This window comes from Peromyscus leucopus, chromosome X (genome assembly GCF_004664715.2).
Source record: "Peromyscus leucopus breed LL Stock chromosome X, UCI_PerLeu_2.1, whole genome shotgun sequence".
Taxonomy (NCBI): domain Eukaryota; kingdom Metazoa; phylum Chordata; class Mammalia; order Rodentia; family Cricetidae; genus Peromyscus; species Peromyscus leucopus.
In genome coordinates, this window is record NC_051083.1 from 3391479 (window position 1) to 3404556 (window position 13078).

The following is a 13078-nucleotide window of genomic DNA, read 5'->3' on the forward strand; positions in this document are numbered from 1 at the left end:
GGCCACGAAGCTGGAGACGCCGCCCGCGAGCGCGGCCAGCGCGGCGGCCACGAGGCCGGGGACCAGGCCCTGGGGGCGGAGCCTGCGGGCGGGGGCGGGGTCAGCGCGGGGCGGGTCAGCGCCGGGGGCGGGGCCAGGGCCTCAGAGGCGGGGCCAGGGCCAGCGCGACCGCCACAAGGGTGGTGCTGGGTGCTCAGTGCTGCGGTGCTGCAAGCTCAGGACTGAGTGTTTGGGGTGCTGCAAGCTCAGGACTTAGTACACAGGGCGCTGGGGCTCAGTACCGAGGCGCTGCAAGCTCAGGACTCAGTGCACGGGGTGCTGGGGCTCAGTACCGAGGCGCTCGGGGTGCTGCGTGCTCGGGGACTCAGTACTAAGGCGCTGCACGCTCGGGACTCAGTGCACGGGGTGCTGGGGCTCAGTACCGAGGCGCTCGGGGTGCTGCGTGTCGGGGGCTCAGTACTAAGGCGCTGCAAGCTCGGGACTCAGTGCTCGGGGTGCTGGGTGCTCGGTGCGCCGTGACTGGTTAGGGCCCAGGGTGCTGGATACTTAGTTCGCAGCGGTTAGTACCTAGGGCTCCGGGTGCCGGGCGGGGTCAGCCGGGTGCTGGGCTTGGTTAGTGCTCAGTGCGGGGGCAGCGTTAGTGGCGGCGGCGGCAGTGGGTGCTGTGCGCTGAGTACTCGGTACCTTCGGGGTCGGGCTCCCCGCTCCGGGGTCCCTCGCCGCCGCGGCCGGGGCCTGCAGGGGAAGGGAAGGGGCGGGTGCTGTGCTCGGTACTCACAGCGGGGTGGGTGCTGGTGCACAGTACTAACTCCTCGGTGCAGCCCTGACTCAGTTTCCCCCTGGGCGTCCCTGGCCCCTTCCCTTAGTGACGTCATAGGTGGGCGGGGCATCGGGGACGATGACGTCACCGGTGGGCGGGGCACAGCGGTCAGGGGGTGGGGAGGTGACGTCAGTGGGCGGGGTTATCAGAGGAACGGTGACGTCATCGGTGGGCGGGGCACAGCGGTCAGGGGCGGGGAGGAGACGTCGGTGGGCGGGGCTATGAGCGGGCGATGACGTAATCTCTGGGGCGGGGCACAGTGGTCTGGGACGGTGACGTCAGTGGGCGGGGTTATCGGCGGGGCGGTGACGTCACGGGTGGGCGTGGCTTACCGCGTCCCCCGGCCGCGTCCTCGAGGTCCGAGTTGGAGAAGTCGCCTGGGCGGGTGGAGGGGGCGGGAATTTGCATAAATTAGAATACATCAGCATACGGAGGGGAGACTGAGCGGGGCGGGCTCATTAGCATAAATCAGAATACATCAGCATACAGAGTTGGCGGCTCATTAGCATACATCAGAATGCATTAGCATACGGCGGAGCAAAACAGATGGCCAAACTCATTAGCATAAATCAGAATACATTAGCATACAGAGTTGGCGGCTCATTAGCATAAATTAGAATGCATTAGCATGAGGCCAGGCCAAAGCAGACTGAAGTGAGTGTATTTGCGTAGATTAGAATAAATTAGCATAAGGGGAGGGGCAAGGATTGGGGTTTAAGAGATTTGCATAAATTAACATCGACCAACATCCGCCGGCGGGTCTCATTAGCATACATTAGCATGCGTTCTCACAAGGGGAGGGGCAAAAGCTGGGGAGAAACGGGGGTCCTGCTCATTAGCATAAACCAGACCACATTAACATAAGGGGAGGGGCAGAGGCAACGGAGGGATTGGACGGCGGCTCATTTGCATACATTAGAATACATTACCATGACGCAGAGCAAGAGGCCAGGGAGGAACGGGTGCTCATTAGCATAAACCAGAATACATTAGCATAAGGAGAGGGCGGGTGTGAGGCGGCTCATTTGCATACATTAGAATGCCCCAACCCGCAGGAAGCCCTGGGAACCTCACCAAGCTCATTAGCATACATTAGCCTCGCCCCTCAGGCAGGACTCCGCCCTCCTCCCTGACTGACAGCCCCGCGGCAGGGGCGGGGCCGGGCCGCCGGGTGACTGACAGGCGGGGGGCGGCGCCAGAGTCATCACAGCCCGAGCCCTGGGGCCCTGGACAGGAGGGCGGGGCCGGGCGGGGCGCATTAGCATACATTAGCATACGCCGGGCCTGGTTAGCACAGGGCGGGAGCCTCATTAGCATGCGTGCGGGGAAATGCAAATGAGTCGGGGCGGATTTGCATATTGCTGAGTGAATGAGGGGAGGCCCTGGCTAATTTGCATATAGTGAAATCACCAGGCATCCGTCACAGCTCATTAGCATGCGTGAAGGGGAAATGCAAATAAGCCGGGCCTGATTTGCATAATTCAGGGAGAGGGAGCCTAGTCCCAGCCTCATTTGCATACATTACAATAAACGGGCGTCCATCACAGCTCATTAGCATACGGGGAGGCAAGGTTGCGTAAACCAGGCCTGATTAGCATGCGTGCGCACAAATGCAAATCAATCAGCTCCAATTAGCATATTTCCGGTGTCAACGAGGGTAGACTGGGCCTAATTTGCATAAATTAACATAAGCGGGCGCCCGTCAGAGCTCGTCAGCCTGATTGGGAGAAGACGAGCGAGCATTAGGCCCAATTAGCATAGACCGGGCCTCATTAGCATACGGCAGGGGACGCGTCCTAATTAGCATACCCCGGGCCTCATTAGCATACGCGGCAGCAAAGGCGAGTACGTCAGCTCTAATTAGCATATTTCTGAGTCCTTGAGCTCAGACCGGACCTCATTTGCATACAGGAAAGCAAGCGGGCGCCCAACGGAGCTCATTAGCATACGCGGAACCAGAGAGGGCTTCGGATAGGCCCAATTAGCATAAGCCAGGCCTCATTAGCATATGCAGGAAGAAATGCAAAGAAACCCGCACCAATTTGCATATTTCTGAGTCGATGAGTCAGACCGGGCCTGATTTGCATATATTAAAACGAGCGGGCGCGAGTCAGAGCTCATTTGCATACTCCTGAATGTAATTTAATTAGCATATTCCTTAATGAACGAGCGTAGACCAGGCCTCATTAGCATACGGCTGGGGACGCCAGCAGGGACGCCTTCTAATTAGCATACACCAGGCCTCATTAGCATACGTGGCAGCACATGCAAATAAATTAGGTCCAATTAGCATATTCCGGAGTCAATCAGCCTAGACCGGGCCTCATTTGCATACCAGCGGGAGGGAATCAGGGCCCATTTGCATGCAGCAGGCCAAATTAGCATGGCGGAAGCCGCAGCCAGCCGGGACCGGTCCTGGTTGGCATACGTCAGGCCTCATTAGCATACATGGGAGCAAATGCAAATACACTCAACCTGATTAGCATATTTCTGCCCGCGCCTCATTAGCATACTTTAAAAGCCAACGGGGGGGGGGCGCCATCGGGGCTCATTTGCATACGCCAGGGGCCCATCCACGCCCTCTGGGCCTCATTAGCATAACCGTTCGATACGCCGGACACCCCGGCCGTCAATCAATCGCCCCTCATTAGCATACGCCAGGTGCAAGCCAGCAGCTCAGACCTCATTTGCATAACGTAGCACTTTACTCCATGCTTCATTAGCATACGTCAGGCTGTATCTGCATGGACGCCCGCCCTCATTTGCATAAATTTGCATCCCAGGAACGATACCACAGTGGGCTGGACTGCATAAATTAAGCCTGGTTTGCATAAGTCTCCCTCATTAGCATAGATTTGCATAAGACCCCTGCTGACCCCCGCTGACCCCGGTCTGACCCCCGTGACCTCTTTGCTGACCCCCGCTGACCCCGGTCTGACCCCCGCCCGCCCCCCCAGGCATGGCGTCGCACAACCGCGTGGGCGTGCTGCTCTTCGCGGCCTCCTCGGGCGGCCTCCCCCCGGCGAGGTCACCATCGCGCGGCTGCTGCAGGAGCGCGGCTACGCCACGGGGCTCGTGGGTGAGTGGCGGGGTCGGGGCGGGGTCGCGGGGGGTCGCGGGGGGTCGCGGGGGTCACCCGGGGTCAGGGGTCACCCCGGGGGGTCTGGGGACGCAACCCCGGGACCCGGGACCGGCACCATCCCAACTCCCCGTGCGACTTTATGGCTGGTGGGTGAGAGGTGGGGTCACGGGGGTCGGGGGGGGTCACAGGGGGGTCACGGGGGGTCACGGGGGGTCACAGCGGTCACCCGGGGGCGGGGGCGGGGCCGGGGGAGGGGTCGGGACGGGGAGAAAGGGGCGGGGTTCGGAAAATGCAGCGGGCGTGGCCCGGGGAAAAAAGGGCGGGGGCTGGGGCGGAGTCAGGATCTGTGGGCGGAGTCAGGGAGAAGGGGCGGGGCCTGGGGCGGGGGCGGGGTCACGGGAGGAAGGGGCGGGGTCAGAAACGGCAGAGGGCGTGGCCCGGGGAAAGGGGGCGGAGTCAGGGGCTCTGGGCGTGGCCCGGGGAAAAAGGGCGGGGCCTGGGCTCGGGGCGGGGTCAGGGGCTTTGGGGGGTGGAGTCGGGAGAAGGGGCGGGGCCAGGGCCGGGGGCGGGGCTCACGTGTACCGCGTGACGTCACGTCGGACCCCGCCCGGCCCCGACCCCGACCAGCATCATCCCCACCCACCCCACTCCACCCCGGGTCACCCTGGTCATCCTGGGACCCCCGACCGGCACCATTCCCACCCCCCACGGCCTCCTACCACCCCCCGTGACCCCATCTGACCCCTGTAACCTCCCCCCACCCCCAACTGACCCCTGACCCCCACCCACTCCCCCCACGCCATTTTCTGACCCCCGACCGGCACCATTCCCACCCCCCACACCCTTCCATGTCATCCCGGGACCCCGAGTGGCATCATTCCCACCCCCCGGTCACCCTGTGTCATCCTGGGACCCTGACTGGCACCATCCCAACTCCCCACGCCCTCCTACGACCCCCAACTGACCCCCTGCCGCCCCAGGCTCCATTCCCACCCCCCACCACAATTTTCTGACCCCGACCGGCATCATCCCAACTCCCCACGCTATTCTATGACCCCGAATGGCATCATCCCCACCCCCCACGCCCTCCTACCGCCCCCTGTGACCCCCATCTGACCCCTGTAACCTCCCCCACCCCCCAACTGACCCCCTGACCCCCACCCACTCCCCCACGCCATTTTCTGACCCCCGACCGGCACCATTCCCACCCCCCACACCCTTCCATGTCATCCCGGGACCCCGAGTGGCATCATTCCCACCCCCCCGGTCACCCTGTGTCATCCTGGGACCCTGACTGGCACCATCCCAACTCCCCACGCCCTCCTACGACCCCCAACTGACCCCCTGCCGCCCCAGGCTCCATTCCCACCCCCCACCCACAATTTTCTGACCCCGACCGGCATCATCCAACTCCCCACGCTATTCTATGACCCCGAATGGCATCATCCCCACCCCCCACGCCCTCCTACCGCCCCCTGTGACCCCCCACTGACCCCTCTAACCTCCCCCACCCCAACCCCTCCCCATACTCAATTTTCTGACCCCGACCGGCATCATCCCAACTCCCCACGCCCTTCCATCCCATCCTGGGACCCGGGATCAGCACCATCCCAACTCCCCACGCCGTTTTCCGACCCCGACTGTCACCATTCCCACCCCCCGCGCCCTCCTACCGCCCCCTGTGACCCCACCTGACCCCCTCTCCCCCACTGACCCCCTACTCCCCCCCCTAGCGTTATTTTCTGACCCCGACCGGCACCATCCCAACTCCCCTGTGTTATTTTCTGACCCCGACCGTCACCATTCCCACCCCCCGCGCCCTCCTACCGCCCCCCGTGACCCCCACCTGACCCCTCTCACCCCCCCACGCCCTTCTACGGCCCCCACCCACCCCCACCCACAATTTTCTGACCCCGACTGACATCATCCCAACTCCCCCACGGCATTTTCTTACCCTGAATGGCATCATTCCCACCCCCCGCGCCCTCCTACCACCCCCACTGACCCCCACTGACCTCCCCGACCCCCCCAACCCCCCACCCAGCCCCCCACACACAATTTTACATCCCTGACCGGCATCATCCCAACTCCCCACGCCCTTCCATCGCATCCTGGGACCCTTGACTGGCATCATTCCCACCCCCCGCGCCCTCCACTGACCTCCCCTACCCCCCCCCGACCAGGCAAGTGGCACCTGGGCCTGAGCTGCCGCCACCGGGCCGACTTCTGCCACCACCCGCTGCGGCACGGCTTCGACTTCTTCCACGGGGCGCCCCTGACCAACCTGCGCGACTGCCGGCCCGGGGCGGGCACCGTCTTCGGCCCCGGGGCCCGCTGGCTGGTCTTCGCCCCGCTGCAGGCCCTGTGCGCGGCGGGGCTGACCCTGGCGCTGCTGCGGGGCCTGGGCCTGGCCCGGGTGCCCCACGCCGCCTTCCTGGCCCTGGCGCTGCTGGCGGGCGCCCTGGCCGCCGCCTTCCTGGCCTTCCTGCGCTACTTCCGGCCCCACAACTGCTTCCTCATGACCGGGTTCGAGGTCACGCAGCAGCCCGCCGCCTACGACCGCCTGGCCCAGCGCCTGGCCGCCCAGGCCGTGGGCTTCCTGGAGAGGTGAGTGAGCGGGGGGTCGGGGGGGGCGGGGGGAGTCAGAGGAGGGGGTCAGGGGTCACAGGGCGGGGTTTGGGGTCATAGGATAACACTGGGGGGAGTTGGGATGGTGCCAGTCAGAGTCACGGGATGACATAGGATCACGTGGGGGGTTGGAATGATGTCAGTCAGGGGCCGGGGATTGGGTTTCAGGGGTCAGGGGTGGGGTTTGAAGGGTAGGGGGTCGGGTTTGAGGGGTTTGGGGGTCGGGGTTGGGGTTTGGGGTCGTGGAATAACATTGGGGGAGTTGGGATGATGCGAGTTGGGGGCACGGATCGACATAGAATCGTGTGGGGGGTGCGAATGGTGCCAGTCGGGGGCCGGGGATTGGGTTTGAGGGGTCAGGGGTGGGGTTGGAGGGGGTTGGAGGGGTCCGGGCGGGGTTTGAGGTCGTAGGATAACGTTGGGGGAGTTGGGATGGTGCCAGTCGGGGTCACGGAACGACATAGAATCGTGTGGGGGGGGGCGAATCGGGGGTTTGAGGGGTCGGGGTGGTGGGTGGGGGTCAGAGGACGGGGTCCGGGGTCACAGGGTGGGGTTTGGGAGGTCAGGGGTGGGGTCTGGGGCCGTGGGATAACATGGGGGGGGGGGTTGGAATGATGTCAGTCCGGGCCATAGAATCACACGGGGGGTTGGAATGTTGCCGCTCCAGGCCTTAGCATGACCCGGGGTGGGGTGTGGGGGGATGAGAGACGGGGGTCAGGGTCAAGGGGTGGAGTTTGGGGTCAAGGGGCGGGGTGAGAGGGGTCGGGGGTCAGGGGCGGGGTCTGGGGTCACGGATCAGCATTGGGGGGAGTTGGGATGATGCCGGTCAGGGTCACAGGATCACGCGGGGTTTCCGGGGGTTTGCGGGGGTCACACGCGCGTGTGTGACCCCGTGACCCCCGACCCCGACCCCATGACCCCCGACCCCCCCCCAGGCACGCGCACGCGCCCTTCCTGCTGTTCGTGTCCTTCCTGCACGTGCACACGGCCCACTTCGCCGGCGCCGACTTCGCGCGCCGCAGCCGCCACGGGGCCTACGGGGACGCGGCCGAGGAGATGGACTGGAGCGTGGGTGAGCGGGGCGGGGGGTCGGGGGTCGGGGGTCGGGGTGACACGCGTGTGTTAGCGTGTAGTTAGCGTGTTAGCGCGTGTGTAAGCATGTTAGCGCATGTGTGTGTGCACATAGGCCCGCTCTGGGGTTGGGTGTCAGTCAAGAGGGTTGCCTAGCGACCGGGGAGGGACTTCCGGGCCCGCTCTGGTGTTGGCTGTCACTCAAGAGGGTTTCCTAGCAAATGGGGAGGGACTTCCGGTCCCGCTCTGATGTTCGGTGTCAGTCAAAAGGGTTTCCTAGCGACTGGGGAGGGACTTCCGGTCTTGCACTTGGTCGGGGGTGTCAGTCAGGAGGGTTTCCTAGAGACTGGGGAGGGACTTCCGGTCCCGCTCTGGTGTTGGGTGTCAGTCAGGAGGGTTTCCTAGCGACTAGGGAGGGACTTCCGGTTTCATTCTTGGTTGTGGGTGTCAGTCAGGAGGGTTTCCTAGCGACCGGGGAGGGACTTCCGGTCCCGCTCTGGTGTTGGGTGTCAGCCAAAAGGGTTTCCTAGCGACTGGGGAGGGACTTCCGGTCCCGCTCTGGTGTTGGGTGTCAGTCAAAAGGGTTTCCAAGCGACTAGGGAGGGACTTCCGGTCTCGTTCTTGGTCCTGGGTGTCAGTCAAGAGGGTTTCCTAGCGACCGGGGAGGGACTTCCGGTCCCGGTCTTGGTCCTGGGTGTCTATCAAATTGGTTTCCTAGCAATGGGGGAGGGACTTCCGGTCCCGCTCTGGGGTTGGGTGTCAGTCAGGAGGGTTGCCTAGCGACCGGGGAGGGACTTCCGGTCTCGCTCTTGGTAGGGGATGTCAGTCAAGAGGGTTTCCTAGCGACTGGGGAGGGACTTCCGGTCCCACAGTTGGTCCATGGTGTTTATCAAATTGGTTTCCTAGCAATTCAGGAGGGACTTCCGGTCCTGCTCTATGTCCTGGGTGTCCATCACGAGCGTGTCCTAGCGACCAGGGCGGGACTTCCGGGTTCCCGTCGAGTGACTCAGGAATTCTCCAGGAAGTCAACAGCCCCGGGGCCCGCAATCCTGGGCCGCCTGTCACTCAGGGGCGGCGCGGGAGGGACTTCCGGGGCCATGTGCGGTCAGGGGTGTCAGTCATGGGCGTTTCCTAGCGACCGAGGAGGGACTTCCGGTTTCATTCTTGGTTTTCGGTGTCAGTCATGGAGGTTTCCTAGCGACCGAGGCGGGACTTCCGGTCTCACTCTTAGTCGTGTTTTTCCATCACTAGCATGCATGACACACACGCATGTGCGTGTGTCAGCGTATGCAAACCCCCCACCCCGCGCCCCGCCGTCCCCGCTCACACGCGTGTGCCCCCCACCCCCCCCCCCCACCCGCAGGTCAGATCCTGGACGCGCTCGACCGCCTGGGCCTGGCCAACCACACGCTCGTCTACTTCTCGTCCGACCACGGCGCACACGTGGAGGAGGTCACGGCGCGGGGCGAGGTGCACGGCGGCAGCAACGGCATCTTCCGGGGTGAGCGGGGCGCGGGACACGCTTACACACGCGCTCACACGCGCTCACACGCGCTTACACACGCTTACACACGCTTACACACGCTTACACGCGCTTACACGCGCTTACACGCGCTTACACACGCTTACACGCGCTTACACACGCTTACACGCGCTTACACATGCTTACACATGCTTACATGTGTGCAAGCGTGAGATTCCGTGTGTTACACATGGCAACTGCGGGGTTTGGATGACGGGTTGAGCAGGGTGAGGGTGGGCGGGAGCCACGCGTGGGCCCGGTCGACAGGTTTACACGCGCACACGCGTGAGCAACATGGACAGGTTTACCTATTTGCAAGCGCACACGCGTGTTCGCATGATCAAACGTGTTTTTCCGTGCGTGACGGACGCCATGGGCTTGGTGGACCACGGCGAATGACGACACGCACACGCGTGTGCCCGGACACTGATGGACCTCGATGCACCCGTGAGTTCGCCGTGCACACGTGTGGTTCAGATCAGGGTGCGGCGTGCGGGGCCGGTGCCGGTGGCCGCACACGCGTGTGCACGGTCCAAAAATGCACGAATCCATGCATACACGCGTGTTCTTGTACGCACTTGCGAATGATCACGTTTTTCTCGTGTTTTTTCCGTGTTTTTCGCGTTTTTCTCGTGTTTTTTCCGTGTCGCGTGTCCCTCACGCGTGTGGGAATGTCCGCCGGTGCACGGATCCATGCGTGCACGCGTGTTCCCACGCACACATGCGTGTGATCCCGTGTTTTTCTCATGTTTTTCTCGTGTTTTTTCCGTGTTTTCGCACGTGCCCCAGGCGGCAAGGCCAACAACTGGGAGGGCGGCATCCGCGTGCCGGGCCTCGTGCGCTTCCCCATGATGCTCCCCGCGGGGTCGGAGGTCGCGGAGCCCACGAGCAACATGGACGTCTTCCCCACCGTGGCCGCCCTGGCGGGGGCCGGGCTCCCCCCGGACCGGTGAGTGGGCGGGGTGAGTGGGGGCGGGGCCTCCGGGGCAGGGGGCGGGGCCTCGGGGGAGCACGTGTGTGCGGCCGTCCAGTGAACACGCGTGACTTGGATTGCACACGCGTGTTATATTATTTTTATTTTTTTTAACTTTTTTTGCCCCTTGGGGGCGGGACTTCCTGTGGGCGGGTCGGTGGGTGCGTGGGGTGATGGACAGCCCAGTTTTGGACCCGACACGTGCACATGCGTGTGCGCCCGTCCCGTGAACACGCGTGGCCGGGATTTTGCACACGCGTGTTCTGTTATTTTTATTTTTTATTTATTTTTCCTGGGAGGGGGCGGGACTTCCTGTGTCTGGCCTGGATGACTGACAGCTGGAGGGCCTGACTTCCTGTGGGCGGGCTCTCAGGGTGATTGACAGCCGTGCCCGGGACCCCGCCCCGCGCACACGCGTGTGTCCGTGTTTTTCTCATGTTTTTTCTCCCCTCTCCCCACGGCCCCGCCCCCCCCAGGGTGATTGACGGGCGCGACCTGATGCCGCTGCTGCGGGGCCGGACCACGCGGTCGGCGCACGAGTTCCTGTTCCACTACTGCAACGCCTACCTCAACGCCGTGCGCTGGCGGCCGCCCAACGGTGAGCGCGCACGCATGCGGGGACACGCCTGGGACATGCGACACGCTTAGGGCACGCCTAATGCACGCTTAAATCATGAAACAAATCACACAACACGCATAACACACGCTTACGTCACGCTTAAATCATGCAGCAAGTCACACAACGTGCGAGGACATGCTTGCATCATGCTTTAGGCTTAGAACACACTTAGCACACGCCTCACACATGCCTAGGACACGCTCAAATCATGCAACAAATCATACAACATACTTAGCATACGTCTAGCACACGCTTACACCACGCCGTAGGCTCTGAACACGGCCCGCACATGCCTAATACACACACTTAGGACATTCTTCGCACGCAGCACACACACCGCACACACCACGAACACGCTTAGTTAGCACTCGCCACACATGTTATTGTGTCCGCCACGCATGCGTGTTTGATGTGCTGCGTGTGGGCGTGCTTGGTGTCACACGCGTGTTGTTCGCTTGTCCGTCACCCACGCTTGTTTCATACGTTGCACGTGAACGTGTCTGCGTGTCTCACGCGTGCTCGCATGTCTATGACATGTTGTTAGCATGTCACACGCGTGTGCACGCGTCCATCCATCCCCCACGCATGACCACCCGCCCCACCCCAGCCTCGCGCGCAAGTTTCCGCCACCCACGCGTGTGTGATGTGTCGCACGTTGACATTTTCGCGTGTCCCACGCATGTCCGCACGTACATACATGACACACGCAGGTTTGATGTGTTACATGTTGACACGTTAGCGTGTCACTCGCATGTTACATGTAGTTGGCGTGTCACATGCGTGCTCGCACGTCTATGGCATGTTCTCAGCGTGTCCCACGCGTGACCACACACCCCCGCCCTCCCGCAGACACGGCCGTGTGGAAGGCCTTCTTCTTCACGCCCAAGTTCGACCCCGCGGGCGCCAACGGCTGCTTCTCCACGCACGTCTGCTTCTGCCACGGCGACCACGTCACGCGCCACGACCCCCCGCTGCTCTTCGACCTCTCGCGCGACCCCGGCGAGCGCCGGCCCCTGACCCCGGCCGCCGAGCCCCGCTACCACGCCGTCATGGCCGCCGTGGCCCGCGCCGTCCGCGCCCACGCCCGCACGCTCGACCCCCGCCGTGCCCGACCAGCTCTCGCCCGCCAACCTCGTGTGGAAGCCGTGGCTGCAGCTCTGCTGCCGCTCCGCCCCCTCCGCCCTGGCGTGCCACTGCGCGGGCGACGAGGACGGCGGGGCGGGGCGCGGGCGCTGACGGTTGGGGGGGGGCCCCGGACACGCGTGGACCCGGGTCGGACCCGAACCGGGCGAGCGCGGCGCCAAAACATGCCAAGAACATGCTAAGAACATGCCAAGAACATGCTAAGAACATGCAAATAATAGGAAAACACACGTACAATCCGCGTGATATCCGGGGTCGGGGTGCACGTGTGACCAGATGAGACCCCCCAGGTAGGCCAAGGACACACGTGGCCCCGGCCCCGACCTGATCCTGGCGAGCGCGACCCCAAAACATGCCAGAAACATGCCAAGAAGACGACAACACGCGTGCAATACGCATGATTTCCGGGGTCAGGGTGCACGCGTGACCAGATGAGACCCGTGGAGGCCAAAGACAGTCCACAAACATGCGTGACCCCGGCCCCGACCCTCCCTGAGCAACTGCGACCCCAAAACACGACAACATGCGTGCAAGACGCGTGATCTCCGGGCTTCAGTCTCACGCGTGACCACACATGACACCCCCTGGAGGCCAAGGATGGACCCTGGACATGCGTGACCCCGTCACCGACCCTCCCCTGGCAACCAGGACCCCAAAACGCGCCAAGAACATTCCATGATCACGACAAGATGCGTGCAAAACACGTGATATCTGGGCTGGGGTCAAATGCATGAGCACACATGACACCCCCTAGAGGCCAACAAGGGACCACGGACACGCGTGACCCTGGCCCCGACCCTCCCCCGGCGACCACGACCCCAAAACACGCTAATGACACACGAACACGCGAACAAAACTCATAATAACTGTGCTCGGGTTGCACGCATGACCTCACGCGAACCTCACCCCCCCGCGGAGGCCGAGGACGGTCCCCGGCGTCACGCGTGTAACCCCAACCCGCCCAGGCCTCGCCCATGTGGACATTTCTGGATACACATGAAGGACGCGTGTGTGCGTGTTACTTTTGTGCACACGCGTGTGCCCCCTGCTGCTTCGCCACACTCAGTATTTGAACATGAAGGACGGGCTCGTGCGGGACCCCAAACCCACGCCACGCACACGCGTGACCCGCGCGAGCCCGAGACGAATGTGAACGCGGAGACGCGCGTGGACCCCGCGCACACACGCGTGATCGGGGGGCCCTGAGACGCGCGTGCCGT

General features: G+C 63.2%; 2 protein-coding genes across 2 annotated transcripts; one reads left to right on the forward strand and one right to left on the reverse strand.

Annotated features, from left to right (window-relative positions):
- Positions 1 to 472: 472 nt before the first annotated feature.
- On the reverse strand, positions 473 to 1369 carry LOC119086643 (NADH-quinone oxidoreductase subunit I 2-like). The gene is made up of 2 exons (XM_037199131.1): positions 1153 to 1369; positions 473 to 735 (listed from the first exon to the last, which is right to left on the reverse strand). Exons 1-2 carry the CDS (start codon positions 1246 to 1248, stop codon positions 568 to 570), a joined length of 264 nt encoding a protein of 87 aa, XP_037055026.1. The 5' UTR covers positions 1249 to 1369; the 3' UTR covers positions 473 to 567.
- A 2410-nt stretch (positions 1370 to 3779) lies between these two features.
- On the forward strand, positions 3780 to 12868 carry LOC114689427 (steryl-sulfatase-like). Its single transcript, XM_037199169.1, is given in 9 exon segments — positions 3780 to 3837; positions 3840 to 3899; positions 6086 to 6509; positions 7466 to 7602; positions 8965 to 9102; positions 9913 to 10072; positions 10573 to 10694; positions 11565 to 11812; positions 11814 to 12868. Coding segments are annotated over 9 exon segments (1485 nt in total). The 3' UTR covers positions 11952 to 12868.
- Positions 12869 to 13078: the final 210 nt, after the last annotated feature.